The sequence below is a fragment of the Branchiostoma floridae genome, chromosome 9, assembly GCF_000003815.2.
Source record: "Branchiostoma floridae strain S238N-H82 chromosome 9, Bfl_VNyyK, whole genome shotgun sequence".
In the NCBI taxonomy this organism is placed as follows: Eukaryota; Metazoa; Chordata; class Leptocardii; order Amphioxiformes; family Branchiostomatidae; genus Branchiostoma; species Branchiostoma floridae.
Window position 1 is genome coordinate 12,232,014 of NC_049987.1, and position 13,418 is coordinate 12,245,431.

The 13,418-nt window shown below is 41.3% G+C and overlaps 1 protein-coding gene across 7 annotated transcripts in view; it reads right to left on the minus strand.

The window, feature by feature from the left end:
- LOC118422470 (zinc finger MYM-type protein 4-like) overlaps positions 1 to 13,067 on the minus strand; it is a 29,020-nt gene extending 15,953 nt beyond the window's left edge. For 3 of the 7 annotated variants that reach the window (XM_035830071.1, XM_035830068.1, XM_035830069.1), the window contains exons 1-15: positions 12,884 to 13,067; positions 10,706 to 12,463; positions 9,565 to 9,705; positions 9,248 to 9,302; positions 8,396 to 8,541; positions 8,091 to 8,222; positions 7,739 to 7,921; positions 7,097 to 7,318; positions 6,529 to 6,786; positions 6,127 to 6,327; positions 5,044 to 5,199; positions 4,397 to 4,504; positions 3,769 to 3,921; positions 2,652 to 2,779; positions 1,975 to 2,131 (exon numbers count right to left, since the gene is read on the minus strand). In XM_035830071.1, coding sequence (XP_035685964.1) covers positions 1,975 to 2,131; positions 2,652 to 2,779; positions 3,769 to 3,921; positions 4,397 to 4,504; positions 5,044 to 5,199; positions 6,127 to 6,327; positions 6,529 to 6,786; positions 7,097 to 7,318; positions 7,739 to 7,921; positions 8,091 to 8,222; positions 8,396 to 8,541; positions 9,248 to 9,302; positions 9,565 to 9,705; positions 10,706 to 12,463; positions 12,884 to 12,913 — 3,828 coding nt within the window. In that variant the 5' untranslated portion in view covers positions 12,914 to 13,067. The remainder of the gene's footprint in view (positions 1 to 1,974; positions 2,132 to 2,651; positions 2,780 to 3,768; positions 3,922 to 4,396; positions 4,505 to 5,043; positions 5,200 to 6,126; positions 6,328 to 6,528; positions 6,787 to 7,096; positions 7,319 to 7,738; positions 7,922 to 8,090; positions 8,223 to 8,395; positions 8,542 to 9,247; positions 9,303 to 9,564; positions 9,706 to 10,705; positions 12,464 to 12,883) is intronic. The other 4 variants (XM_035830070.1, XM_035830074.1, XM_035830073.1 and 1 more) reach the window with 4 other exon arrangements.
- Between the last annotated feature and the right edge of the window lie 351 nt (positions 13,068 to 13,418).

Consider the following 13,418-nt stretch of genomic DNA (forward strand, 5'->3'; position numbering starts at 1 on the left):
CGCTTAGCTTGCATGCGCTCTCTGTTCTTCTGCTTGCGTATTTCTGCTTGCTCCGGCGTCTCTTTTTCCCTTGCCTAAACAGAAAGGATGTTTAATTACCAAAATACATGCACTTATTGTGAATTATTTGAAAAATCCATGTATGAAAAATGTGAAGAATTCAAGGCGAGCCATGATCATTTGATTACATTTTGTACCTTTCTCACACGTTCACGATCCTTTTCCTTTCGCTTTAATGGTGATGTTCGTGTCCTCTTAATCGTCACCGTGTTGCCAGTAGGTGACGACTTTTCACAAGTTTCATCCTGGCACTCAGACATCCGCATCTTACGCTGCTCAAGTCTCTCTGCCCTTCTCTCTCTGTTTTGGGCCAACCTGAGGAATAAGAGATGTTCCATAATTGTGTTGTCCTATCAATTCATAATCAATAGCTCAAATAAGACAGATTGGTATACAGTTCAATTTATTTTCTACATCTGTTACTATCTGTTATTAATAAAATGACAATAGTAACCTGATATTCCTCTGCCTCTCATACTCTGCTTCTTGTTTCCGCTTAGCTTCCATACGCTCTCTGTTCTTCTGCTTGCGTATTTCCGCTTGCTCCGGCGTCTCTTTTTCCAGAGCCTAGATAGAAAGGACATTTCATTGCCAAACTTAGCTATCTATCAGTACTCAAATGTTTTGTGTGAAATACAAAGGATCAAAAGCAAGTCTTTAATAATTCAATTATATTCCGTACCTTCTTTTTGCGATCGCGATCCTTTGCCTTGACCTGTTCTGATGTTGGCCTCTTCACTGTGTTGCCAGTGGGTGACAACTTGATGACAGATTGAAAATCTCTCATGAATACGTATGCCATTATGAATTGACTCTGTCCATAAGTGCCAAAAGTTGTAAAAGGTGTTCAACTGAATTGGTACAAAGAAAATTCTAAGCTGCATCTTGAGGATATTTTTCAAAGCGAGTGGTAGGGCCTTTTTACTTTTGGTCTATATCACCTTACTGACATACAGAAGAAGCCTCAAGTACAAATGAATTTACAATGTACACGTACACCTTCAAGGCCATTGTGACTTGGGCATTTAAATGACAAGGTGCACCCCAATAGAGTGAAGCATTGTTTTTGAAATGTGTGTGTGTGTGTGTCACAGTGTGTGTGTGTGTGTGTGTGTGTCTGTGTGTGTGTACATTTTGTATGTGCATTTGTCAGTGTCAGGCTGCAATGGTGCCAACGTCATTTTCAGGGGCACCGAAACTAGAATGTCCATGTCCAAGTTCTGTATCTGAACATATTCAAGTATATTTTCAATTCGTGACAAAAAAATCTACCACTGGAAAAAGACAGAAGCATTGTGTGGGTGTTAAAATCAGTTGGATTTTGAAGGGATCATTTTATGGCCATAGCCCCTATGTATGAGATACTAGTACCTAAACTTTGTCAAATTATTCAGGTACAGTTGTGGTTCAGGTAAACTGCTGTGCTTAAAAGCAGCCCTAACCACATACAGCATTGCAATTCATCCTCCGTGCTGCTGTCTTTTATCAGTAGGACTAAAAGGGTCGCAAAGCAGTATGGGCATGGGTAAGGGGGTGAAGCATTCCAACTCTGATTGCCTTTATCCTTCTGTAAAGGAGCTCTCATGATTGTTGGTAAATAAGATATTGAGAATTCTGACATTATCTCTTGCAATGGGTTTAAAAGTTTTGTATGATAAATTACCTTTTGTATTATTCAAATAGCAGTGCATGACATCATGTTTAAACAACACTTATTGTAGTTAAATAAATACACTCGCAGTAACACTTAGTGTCACCAAACTGAATGGCTGTCATATTAGTCAGAGGAGGGCAGGAGCACATACCACACCACAAACACACACACACACACACAGGCAGAAATGCCAAAAACAATACTTCTCTCCCCTGGGGTGAAGTAAAAACCTGTAGACTTGAGCTCAGAAACATGCCCACCTTGGTACTGAAGCCCTGCTGGAAGTTCATGACACAGGAGTAGGAGCAGAAGTTACGTATGCTGGCATCACTCATGGTGAGGTGGTACTGAGGCAGGGCAGTCTTCCCACAGAAGTTACAGGGGGTGCTCTTCCCTACATCCATGTTCTGCTTCAGGCTAAAGATGGAGGGGTTGTTATTTTGTGAAGGAAGGTAATTTCCAAGCAGATACTACGATAGCATAAGATAGTATCAAAAGCTGCCAGGAGCAGTAGCCAAACACACTCCTAGGCCGACTTCACCCCTCTGACAGCTTTTGACACTCTAAGTATCTTATGCTACCGTAGGATCTGCTGGGAAAATAGAAGGAAAGAACAGTGAAGAACACTCAATGCTGTCTCTAGAAAATCTGGATAAAAACAAGCTATTTGTGCTGTAATTATCAATTCAACCAACCCTGGTAAATATATAGAACTCAAAACTTTATGTTTTGCCTAAATAGGGACTTGTATTAAATGTGACTGACAGCTCAAGCGTCATTGCATAAATGATGCTGAGAAGATGATTACATTGATGTGTATCAAACAGTAGCTTTTCATCACTCTTTCTATTAGGTTTCATAATACAGTGAATGTAGTCAACATTCAAAACCCAATGTGACAAGATTCATAAAAGATCAAAAGAAACTTTGGACCAACCGGAATGAAGAGAGACAGTTGATGGAGCAGAACATGGTGACTTTGCCGCCTGTGTCCACTCGCTCGATCATGTCAAAGTTACTCTTGGCCAGCTTACACCAGCCGCAAATGACGGACTTCCTGTTCTTCTGTTGACAGGAAATGGAGAAAACATTTGGTTGGTGAAGAACTAAAAAAGTACACAGACTTCAGGGTTCTAGCTAGCTGGCGCAAACTAGTTTGGGGAGGAAATCCTCTTGGCACGTGGGATTGGACTCTGGGGGAACGCCCTACTTATCAGGCATGGGGGCGGTTCTTTGAAACCTTTGAAGCCTCCTTGGTGATTGACAGACACCCAGCACAGTGGCTCCAGGCAGTCTCACCTCACCTCACCTATCCCTTGACCTCCTAATGGGTCGTCTGGGAGGCTCAAATCTGCATGAGAACAATTCCTCCTGGTGTTCCCTTTTGGATGCCATATTTGGAATGGGTATCCAGTTTCTATGGAAATTGTTTACAGCAACCCTGAACAGTGGTCTCAAAAGCAATGTGAAAAGAAGGCCATACTAAACATCTTACCGGTGAAAAAGTTTTGGAAACGTTTTAGACTCTGTAATATGTCATAGTGTTTTTTTAGAAGTTAATTGGTACAAGGTACTTTGTGAAAGTGACACACCACCAAGATGGGTGAGAAAATTACCCATTTAGACTACATGGTGTAAAGGTACAACTTCTCCCTTCGGGTACCCCTACAATGGTCAATTTTTAACTCAAATATTCAAAAGCTCAGCACCATGTCAAACATGTCAGTAGCATCAGCTATTATAAGATGACTTCAATCACTAAAAGATTTAACTGTCGAATTTCATGTATGCAACTGTTATGTAGTATTTACTCTGACTAGTATACAATTACTTTTGTCAAAAGAGTATTTACATCTGCTTAATCACAATATGGTACATTTTCAACTATGATACTGTAAATATACCATTTACAATTAAGTGACATAAATATTAAGTGTAACATCATGATATATTCTGGAATACCCCAAGCACAAAATCAAGCAAAAAATGTGCTCACAGAAGCTCACACAAAACATGTTACACCTGTTCTGTAAACACAAGTGCAGCCAGTTCACCTGTTTGAAGGTGTTGACACAGATGGTGGAACAGAAGCGTTTCATCTGCCCCTCGTACTGCATGCTCTGAGGTGCCGGCCCGTCCTGGTTGTAGATGTACTGGTTACACTGGTCGCAGCAGTTCATGCTCAGATTGTGGGCCACACGGAACATCTGTGGTATAGTGTGCAATAAAGTCATTCATTGTGTACACTCCAGGAAACACCTGACATTATTGGTAGTACACACAGGAAAAGACAACACTTAATTTAGAGGACAATAACATACAACAGTTAGCATATATGCCAACATGGCAACAAAACTTTGGGTATTCTTCTACTTTTATTTCAGGGCTCAAAATTAATTTTGGGGGTAGGTGCAATAATGGTATACCTATGGTACAAATTTAGCTGCACAGTGCACAACATAAAATAAGCATAAATATTCAGGAGTATCGCTGCACCCAAAGTGACAAAGTAGGTGCACAGCTGCAGTTTTTGGTGCAAATAAGTGCATGTGCATCCAGTATCTAGAGCCCTGATTATACTTATTATCTATGAAGTTCAAGTCTTCTCAGGTCTGGACCACCATGTCAAACTGAAACGGTACTGAAAACATTTAGTATGAAGCAGGCTTGATAAAGGTGTACCTGGAAGCATTTGTCTGTGCAGAGCCGGTACACAGTACCCTGGTAGTTGACTTCATGTTTGACCCTAGTAGTGCTCTTACAGATCCAGCACTTCCCAGGCTCCGACATCTGTACAACAGTATATCATGGCTGCTGTTAGTGGTGGACTGCACAGAATTTAGGCCTATGTAAGGGCCTGTCCCTGACACTGGGCAAGTAGTTGAGCCTGAACATTTCTCCACTTTAAAACAATGGTACAGTCTTCACAAGTCACAAGATCTTAAGAACTGTATGGGGTCAGGGATGTCTGGAAGGAAAGGGTAGACTTGGCCAGGCAAGTCGCCCGAGATGATAATGATGAAGACAGTCTGTGCAGTCCTTGTCCATGTACAATCTCTGCCTTATGTTATAAAACTCAAAATGTTCAGAAGTTTTATTTTCCTTGTTTTTCCATGTTTTTGTGAAGACCTCTCCACCATGACATCAAGACACTGCAAGTATGCTTTCCCATTGTATTACTACTGTCACACCCAGAACTATTTCAACCACAAACACCTCAAAACTTAAAAACCTCCTTACCCCTCCTCCCCTGAAATCAGATCCCTACCAAATCATACAAATTTACAGCAATACACACAGACTGAAGAAGGTGAGACTCAGAGACCCACCTTAGATTTCTTCTCCTCATACTTGATGACACACTCTGAGCTACAGAACTCCTTGAAGTCTCCCCCGTCCACTTGGGCGATGACAGTCTGGTCAGATCGCAGGTCCTTACAGTTGGTGCAGGGTTTAGCTCTCTTCTGGAACATCTGCAGACAGCCCTGGACACCAGAACATGGACACATGGTCAGTATTTTGGCCATTAACTCTTAAATGTCTACTAACATAGTTCTGCGAAATCAAGTATATCTGCCACCTTGAGAAAAATATGCCTTAGGAGACCTCCAATGGAACATCCTCCGGTAAAATGCACTCCTGCATATGTAAACTGTACATCTGGAGGTGCTGCACTAGAGATCTATCAAACATAGTATTACATAGTACATACTCGGCTGGAGGTCGGGAGCAGCTAGTACATATTTCACTCCATAAAGCCCCATCTAACATTGCTTGTTCTAAGTTCACAAAATTGATACCAGAGTCTCTAGTTTAAGTGTCTGAAAGTCAAACTTCTGCAATGTACCCAGGCACTCGGTTTCCACTGGAGAACAGACAAAACTATTTCCTGCTTGGCTCAACAACAATGTCCCACAAATTTTACCTTTAGGTGAGTCAGCTTCTGAGATAGCCGTGGGAGATTTCCATAAATTGTTTTAAGAGTAGCATGTTGAGTCCAAGATATATTCTATGCTCTGCGAAGTACATGTAACTTTGTGTAGGTCCCATCTAATCTGTTTTGAAGTTGGTAAGTAAGTGTGCAGGTTTCTGCACCATACAGCAGAATAGGTTCCACTAGACCTTCAGTTTGTTAGGGATATTAGACTTCCAGATTTTGTCCAATTTGTTGGTTGCTTCCCTTGCTAGGACCTTCCTAGTTTCAAAGTCCTTTTTAAGACACATGATGTAGGAGCCAAGCTATTTGGTGGATATACATAACCTGTCAGACAAATGCTAATGGAGCTACATTTTGTGTTTGTGTTCTTAAACTTGGGTTGGTAAACAAAATTATTATATAACTCAGAAAAAGGTCTGGAAGCAATTCTTTCAATTACATCATTGAAGTATGAAGGTAGAAATGGTACAGGTACCTGACTGCAGAACACCTTGTTGGGCTGGCCCCCTGGAACTGCCATGTGGTAGTTCTGAGAGGCCGTTCCCGGTCGTTTGCAGTTGTCGCACACGCGGTTCCGGCGGGACTGGGATTTCTGATGTGCCGTTACGCAGATCTGTGAGCAGAAGTGGTTTCCATTGCACTTCATGACTTTGTCACCAGAAACACTCTTCTTGCACTGAAAAAAAAAGGAAGATATTTCAAAAACTTGTTATCAGACACAGCAGTGGAATATGTAAGTTTGTAACAGAAGAAAAGGAAACAGGCAAGTTGTGGAGGCACTTCTGGGCACAATGTCTGATATTTCACAGTATCACATTTACCATAGGCAAGAAAATTCTAATATACAACGAGAACAAAAGGACACATCAAAGCTAACCTGTTCACAGGTTTTTGCAAGCTTGCTCCTGTCATATGAATCAGCACACTGCTCGGTACAGAAGATTTTGTTGCCATCTCGTGTAGGAAACGTTTTGTCCTGGCCACGTCTGAACAGCCGGTGGCAGAAGAAACACCGCTGATGTGCTGCATTGCTGACCTTCTCTGCCAGCGATTTGGGGGTGAGGCGAGCGTTGGCGACCTTTCCTCGTGCCAAACACTCAGCTGTACAGTAAGCTTGCGTTTTCCCATCCTGCATCTGTGAATCAAAACAACAGTTGGACTTTAACAAACAGATATGCTCAAATATTGTCTTTTGGCACTGTGGACACGAAAACAACAGTTGGATTTTAACAAAGTGTAACCTCAAAAATTATCTCTTTGGTACTATGACTCCTCACCTCACCTCACCGGTCCCATAGCCTCACCGGCCGTAGGGGCAGCAATCCCCTATGACTGCAAAGGTTTTATTCCAGTAACTTGCTTGACTAACATCCAGACCAGATTATTACTATGACTTAATTACATTTTTACCATTATGTCCAGAAATAAAAAATGACTTCCCTAACCTTAAGAACAAAGTCCAGTGCTGTACTTTTCTTCTTACACCACATACAGGAGCCTGAGGTGACAGTGACCCCCTCCCCTTGTGCAGCAGCAGGCTCAGGGGGTGGGGCTGGTGGTGTAGGCACGAAACTGGAGCTAATCTGGAGGGTACTGGCCTCGTCCTCATCTACACCATCGTAACCAAACATCCCCAGGAGCTCATTCATGGTGTCCTGGGCAAAACACTGCAGGAGAAAAACAACACATGAGTATCAAATAGATGCACTGATTTTGTTCACATAGAGAAATGGACTAGGATGCTGTAAAGAAGACAATATGAAACATCAAAAGAAAAAACGTTCTTTTTTTTGCAATTTGCAATCTGTAAATGTATTGAAGTTCACTGGGATTAAATTTCGCGGTAGCAGGAAAAAGAACTTTTTGCGTTCTTTTTTTAAAGTTCGCGGTAGCACCATGCTTTGTAGTCTTTTACTGCCATGGAAAAATGTTCGCGGTGGTTTTAAATTTGCAGTGAAGCGGCCACCATGAAAACCATGAACGTTTAACCATTGTGAAAGTTTCTGTGAAGTGGCCACCATGAAAACCGTGAACGTTTAACCATTATGAAAGTTCCTGATTTTACAGTAAAGCCCCCCTGATCTCACCTTTAGTTCTTTTTCTGTCTCATGTTGAATAGCCTCCAGAGAAGCCTCAGCTTCATCCAGCTGGACATCTGTCTGGTCCTCACCCTGCATCTCTTTAAGGAATGCCTCTATGGTATCTTCATCTACCGGCTCTTCCTTTATCTCCTTAACAGTGCTAAGTGTTGTGTCCTCCTCATATACCTTCTATAGTGCAAAACAAAACAACATTTTAAAAACTACAAACACTTTAACTTTAGATTCTGAATATATTTACATCATTTCTAAAATCCTCCTTTTTGTCTTCTAAGCAGAGAGTCTGAGACAGAAGGACTGTCAATGGCAATGCAATGAAAGAGCTAAATTCAAAGATAACCTTCTCAGAGTAGTAGCAGTCCTTGTAAATCTGCTTGCTTTTGTCGTCCAGTTCCTTCCACATCTTGAAGAGGGCTGCAGCCAACTCAGTCAAGCTCATGGCAGGATTCTCCTTCTGCACATCCTCAAGTTTCTGAGAAACAACAAAAATAAGAAACTTAATTATCTCTGTGCTTTGGAGAACAAAGAAATGATACTTGGATTCGGAAGAAAGTCTGTTTTTGGATGTGTTCATCAAGATATTGAACTTGAAGTTAATTGTCACATTATGTGGTCTACAAAATGAAACGAGGAACATTTTCTTACCCTCTTACAGAACCTCTGGTATGGCAGCAAAGGCGGCACTCGAGCTTTCTTCTCGGATGAAGCAGATCCCTTCCCTGTGGCGTCTGAGTCCTCCCCGCGCTGCAATTCTGCAGCAAGACAGGGATACTGCTGCTCAGCTCTGATGTCTTTGTGGAAAGGGGTATGCACAAAATGGGGAGGGAGACGACAAAAGCATTTTATGGCAAAAAGGAAAGCAACCTTACAGCCAGAAGTTACGCAAAGTTAGGATACAAACCACAAAGGAAGGGACACTACAGACAGAATACACAAGCTCTAGAGTGTTAGAGTTAAAAGGAGCAAGGTAGCAAGGGTTAGGAGAAGACACACTGAACATGTAGAGCTAGGGAAGGTGGGAAACTTCATGTCTTTGGAACATAATACATTGTAAGTCATTTCAAAACTGATGGCAGTTAGTTCTATGGAAGACTATAAGTTCTATGGAAGGCTATGAGTTCTATGGAAGACTATGTGTTCCATGGAACCCTGTCAGTCTTTTTCTAGGAAACCATTAGTTCTATAGAAGACCTCAATCTATGGATATTCTAAGAATAAATTTTGGGGATCTTTAGAACAAACTTAGCTCTAAAGAACACTCTATAGAACACTTCTTCCTCACCTGGTATATATATTGGAATAGTATCATAGTATTGGTAGCATATTTCAGACTAACTACTTTAAAGAAGTACCAAGCTTTAAGTTAAACATTAGAGTAAGAAGTAAAGTTGTCATATTGCAGACAAAACTGAATTATACAAGATGATGATAATGCAAAACTTTTTGTACTGATCTTATTTCATCACCTTGTATCATACTGTAAATTGAAATCCTTACCTGAAGAGCCTCCTGTCTCAGTACTTGTTCCTTGCCCATCTTTATTTGCATCCATCTAACACAAATCCAGACAAAAAATATCAAGTCACTCTTTTAACCGTTTTACTAGCCTTCTTCTTTAACTTGTTAGTATGGTAATTAATGAAACAGACCTACCGTTAACATTCATATGAATAGTATAACGTAACCACAGTTTTACAAGTGGCTGAAGATCATTTACTGCAAAATAAAGGAGTTTGAAATCTTTAAAGTCATTGTCTATGATTATTACTATTCAAAAATCAATATAACTAAGAAACTTTCATTGTTTTCCTTACCTTGGATTTGTTTGATCCTGCATCCTTTGTAGTTTCAGTTTCTGCATCTTCATCATCATCAATGGTGATGATGTCAGGCTCACCTTTGACCTCATCTGTCACATCAATGATGTCCCAGTCATCATCTCCTGTGTCTTTCTGCTTGGATGGATGAATGAAAAAAAATGCACAAAAATAATTAGGCTTCAATTAACAAATTTAAGCAGAGACACCAACCTCTACAGGGCTCGAAATACACTTTTCAGTCAACTTGCACCTGTGCAAGTTAAGCCAAAGGTAACTTGCACCAAAAGAAACTTACTTGCACAACCCAAAATAGTGAACTGTTAAACCCTTATCTCCTCTTCTGAAAATTTGCAAATGTACGTGACTAGTAGTAAATGGGGATACATACCGGTAAAGACCACATGTTTGGATATTTGTTTTTCCGTAGCGTATTTTATTTTTGGTTTGAAATTGTACAAACTGTTTCATAAAAACTGTGAATTTAGCCTCAATTAAAGACAATTCAATGTCTACAACTCGATAAGATCCATAGATTTCTTCTGGACTCTTCAAGTGACATCCATCACAGTAACTAGTCTTAAGCATCTCCAGAATGAAGTGGTAGAACAACTCAATACAATACATATAACTGGAAAAACCAGTTGAACATATTTAGTATGCAAATGTAACTCATATGCAAATCAAGGTAAGACAGCACCTTAGGAATCATTAGCATTGTAGAGATGGATTTGTTTAAAAAAATAGTTTACCTGGATGTCAAACCAAATTTAGAAAAAACAAATTTAGGCTTTTTTTTTATTCAGTGTTATTTTCTTTTACCTTTCAATGACAGACAATATTCTCGGTATGTGTAAGCTTTTTCTAATGTCAGGTATAGAGGACAAAAGTAACTTGCACTGGTGCAAGTTTGGTCTAAACTTACTTGCACCACACCAATTTTACTTGCACAAACTTGCATATGCATGTGGTATTTCGAGCCCTGCTCTACCTTAAAGATATCTTGCCTTGTAATATACAATACATGTGGATTCCATCTCTCATTAGAAAACTCTAGTTTCTTACATGTAATATGTGTATTGGTACACACAACACAAAATTATTTTTATAAGGAAAGTCAGGTGACTTGCAAAATTACCTTTTTGGATGAATTTGAGGTTGCTGTCGTCTCAGAAACAGACACTGCTGCTTGTTCTGGTCCATCTCTTCCAGTCTCATCTTCTTTGTCCTCTTGACCATCAGCTTCTTTTTCATCTGACCCACTTTTCTGGATTTCTACTGTTTGCTCTGTGTTTTCAACCTGAGGTTCTTCTGCTTCTTTCTCACTAGGTTCTTCCTCATCAGGTAGCTCTTCTGTCTGCTCTGCATCCTTCTGTTCATTAAGTATCTCTTCTGTCTGCGTCCCCTCTGTATCCTGCTGTACATCATCTTTATCCTGTGGACCATCCTCCTCCATTTGTTCATCTGGTTCTATTGGTAAGTCTGAGCTGGCAAAAGCCTTCAGGATAGTTGGCAGTGCTTCGGAGTCTTCCTGAGAGTCAGGTTTTGCAGCATCCTCTGTTTTTTCCTCCTCTGTTGCTATGTGATGAGAAGTTATAGACCCTTCTATGTCATTTTCCTCTTTGTTCTCCTGACTTACTGGCAAATCAGTATCAGTTGCAACCTGATCAGGAGGTAAGTTGGCTGCAGTCTCAATTGGCTCCTCATTCATGATTTCTTCCTCTTTATCAGATGATGTTCTTTCTTCTGCTAGTTCAGGTGTTTCACCTTCTTCCTGGGACTGGTCGGCTTTGGTGTCCTCAGTTTCCTCTTTTTCTGACTGACCATCTTCTTCTGAGTCAGGATACGTAACAAGGCCTAAGGCAGGTGTGGGAGAGTCCTCTATGGTTTGAGCAGGCTGTTCTTCAGAGTCTTCCTCTGTGATTTGAGCAGGCCGTTCTTTGGAGTCTTCCTCTGTAGTTTCAGCAGGCTGTTCTTCAGAGCCTTCTTCTGTAGAGATCGCCTGAGCATCAGTGTCTTGGGAAGAGAACGTGTCTTCATTTGCCACTTCTTGCATGTGAGTGTTATCTACAGAGGGGCCTGTAGAACTGGTATCTACTACTTGATCGTCAAGTTCCTCTGTGTCCATTGCCTCATCTTGTAAGGGGGTTGGGGCATCCTCATCTTGGAGGGGGGTTGGAGGGGTGACTGGCTGCTGTATACCGGAATCATATTCTCCTACAAGGTCTGTTGGTATATTCGAGTCAAAACATTCTACTGGCCTTGTTTTTGAAATTTCCTCATCACTGATGACCTCAAATGAACTATTTTCAGCACCACCTGCTTCTACTACTGGAATGTTACCACTGATGCTATTGTCTGCCTGGCTTCCTGTTTGTCTGTTTTGACTACTGGTTGCTTCCTGTACATCTGTTATATCTACATTTGTATTGTGGGAAACATGATCAAGTGATGATTCCTCTTCAGTTACTTCATTGGTTTCTGGCTCAATGTGACTGTCTGTGTCTTTGTCATGTTCTGATTGCATTGCTGAAGATGCATCTAGCTCTGCACTGAGTTCTACATTATTATGACCATTCCTGGGCTCAGCACTAGAACCATCTTCATCAGCTTCCATTGGCTCATCTTCATCATCCCCGGTTGCCAAGGCAACACTGACATTACCTGAAGCATCCATGGTATCATTTTCAAGTTTCTCACTTGGCACCAGAACCTCCCCTTTCCCTGCAGTGGGCCCCCCAGAGTCAGTGCTGGGCTCATCTTGTTCCACAATCCCTTTCTCTCCGTTCAAATTTTGGTGCTTTTGCGTCTCAAATGATGACATAGTGTCATCAGCACCCAATGATTGACCGTTCGACCCGGTGACGTCCATTTCTGATGGCGAAGGAGTGCGTACCTAACGAAAATACCACGGGGGAGAGTCAGTAAGCATTGCTAGGGGTGGGTGTCACGAATAGCGAGAAAACACCCTGAAAAACTGACACATTCGTTTACGACACGAGCATCCACAGAACAACAATAAAAGAGGTTTGGGAAACTAGCAACGACACACAAATGTCTCTAAACAGATCTGAAGGACGGCAAAATGTGGCCAGACGCTGACAGGAAAACAGCTTGATTTGTCATGCAAAACGCATAAAGGGCCGAGGGTGGCCCGACACAATTTTCCACAAATTTGCGAACTTGCGGGAATATCAGCCACTCTTCTGCTTGTGTTGGGCAATGTGGTGCAAAGTCATACATAGAGACACCAAATATCGGCAGACATAAACAAAGAAAATGCAGAATTTCGCGATAAATTGCAGTCACGTCCTACCTCCCCGAAATCCGCACGCTCTTCCGCCATGATGGAAATCCGATTGATGCCGAAGGCACCCGAGGACACGACTTCCGATCTTTACCGAGAAGAAAGCGTGACCTAAATTTTGTTACCCCCAAAATCCCCTTTACTTCGTGGATTGGTTCTTGAGACATACATTAGAGCAAATAAGAAGCCTCTGTTGTCTTAACCACAAGCAAAAAGACTTCGTGTAGGGTTACTGGAAGTATTTCTGCAAGGCTCCTTCAATCACAGCTATTTACGAACTTTGCCGACTGCTAATTGGTGGCGGGAAATGAATCCACAATCCTCATGTAATCATACGTGGCGGGAAAGTAACCGGAAACTTGAGAAGCCAATTCATGCCAACTGACAAGTTAAAGAGGGAAAAGTTTTGTTTTTGTTTTTTTCTCTCAAGAAATTAGGGATAACCATTGAAGGAGGTTGTCATTTGGGCCTTGAAAATTCATGTACAATAGTTGATAGTTATTTCAACAGTGTCTGTTGACTTCTTCTTCTTCTTCTGAGGTCC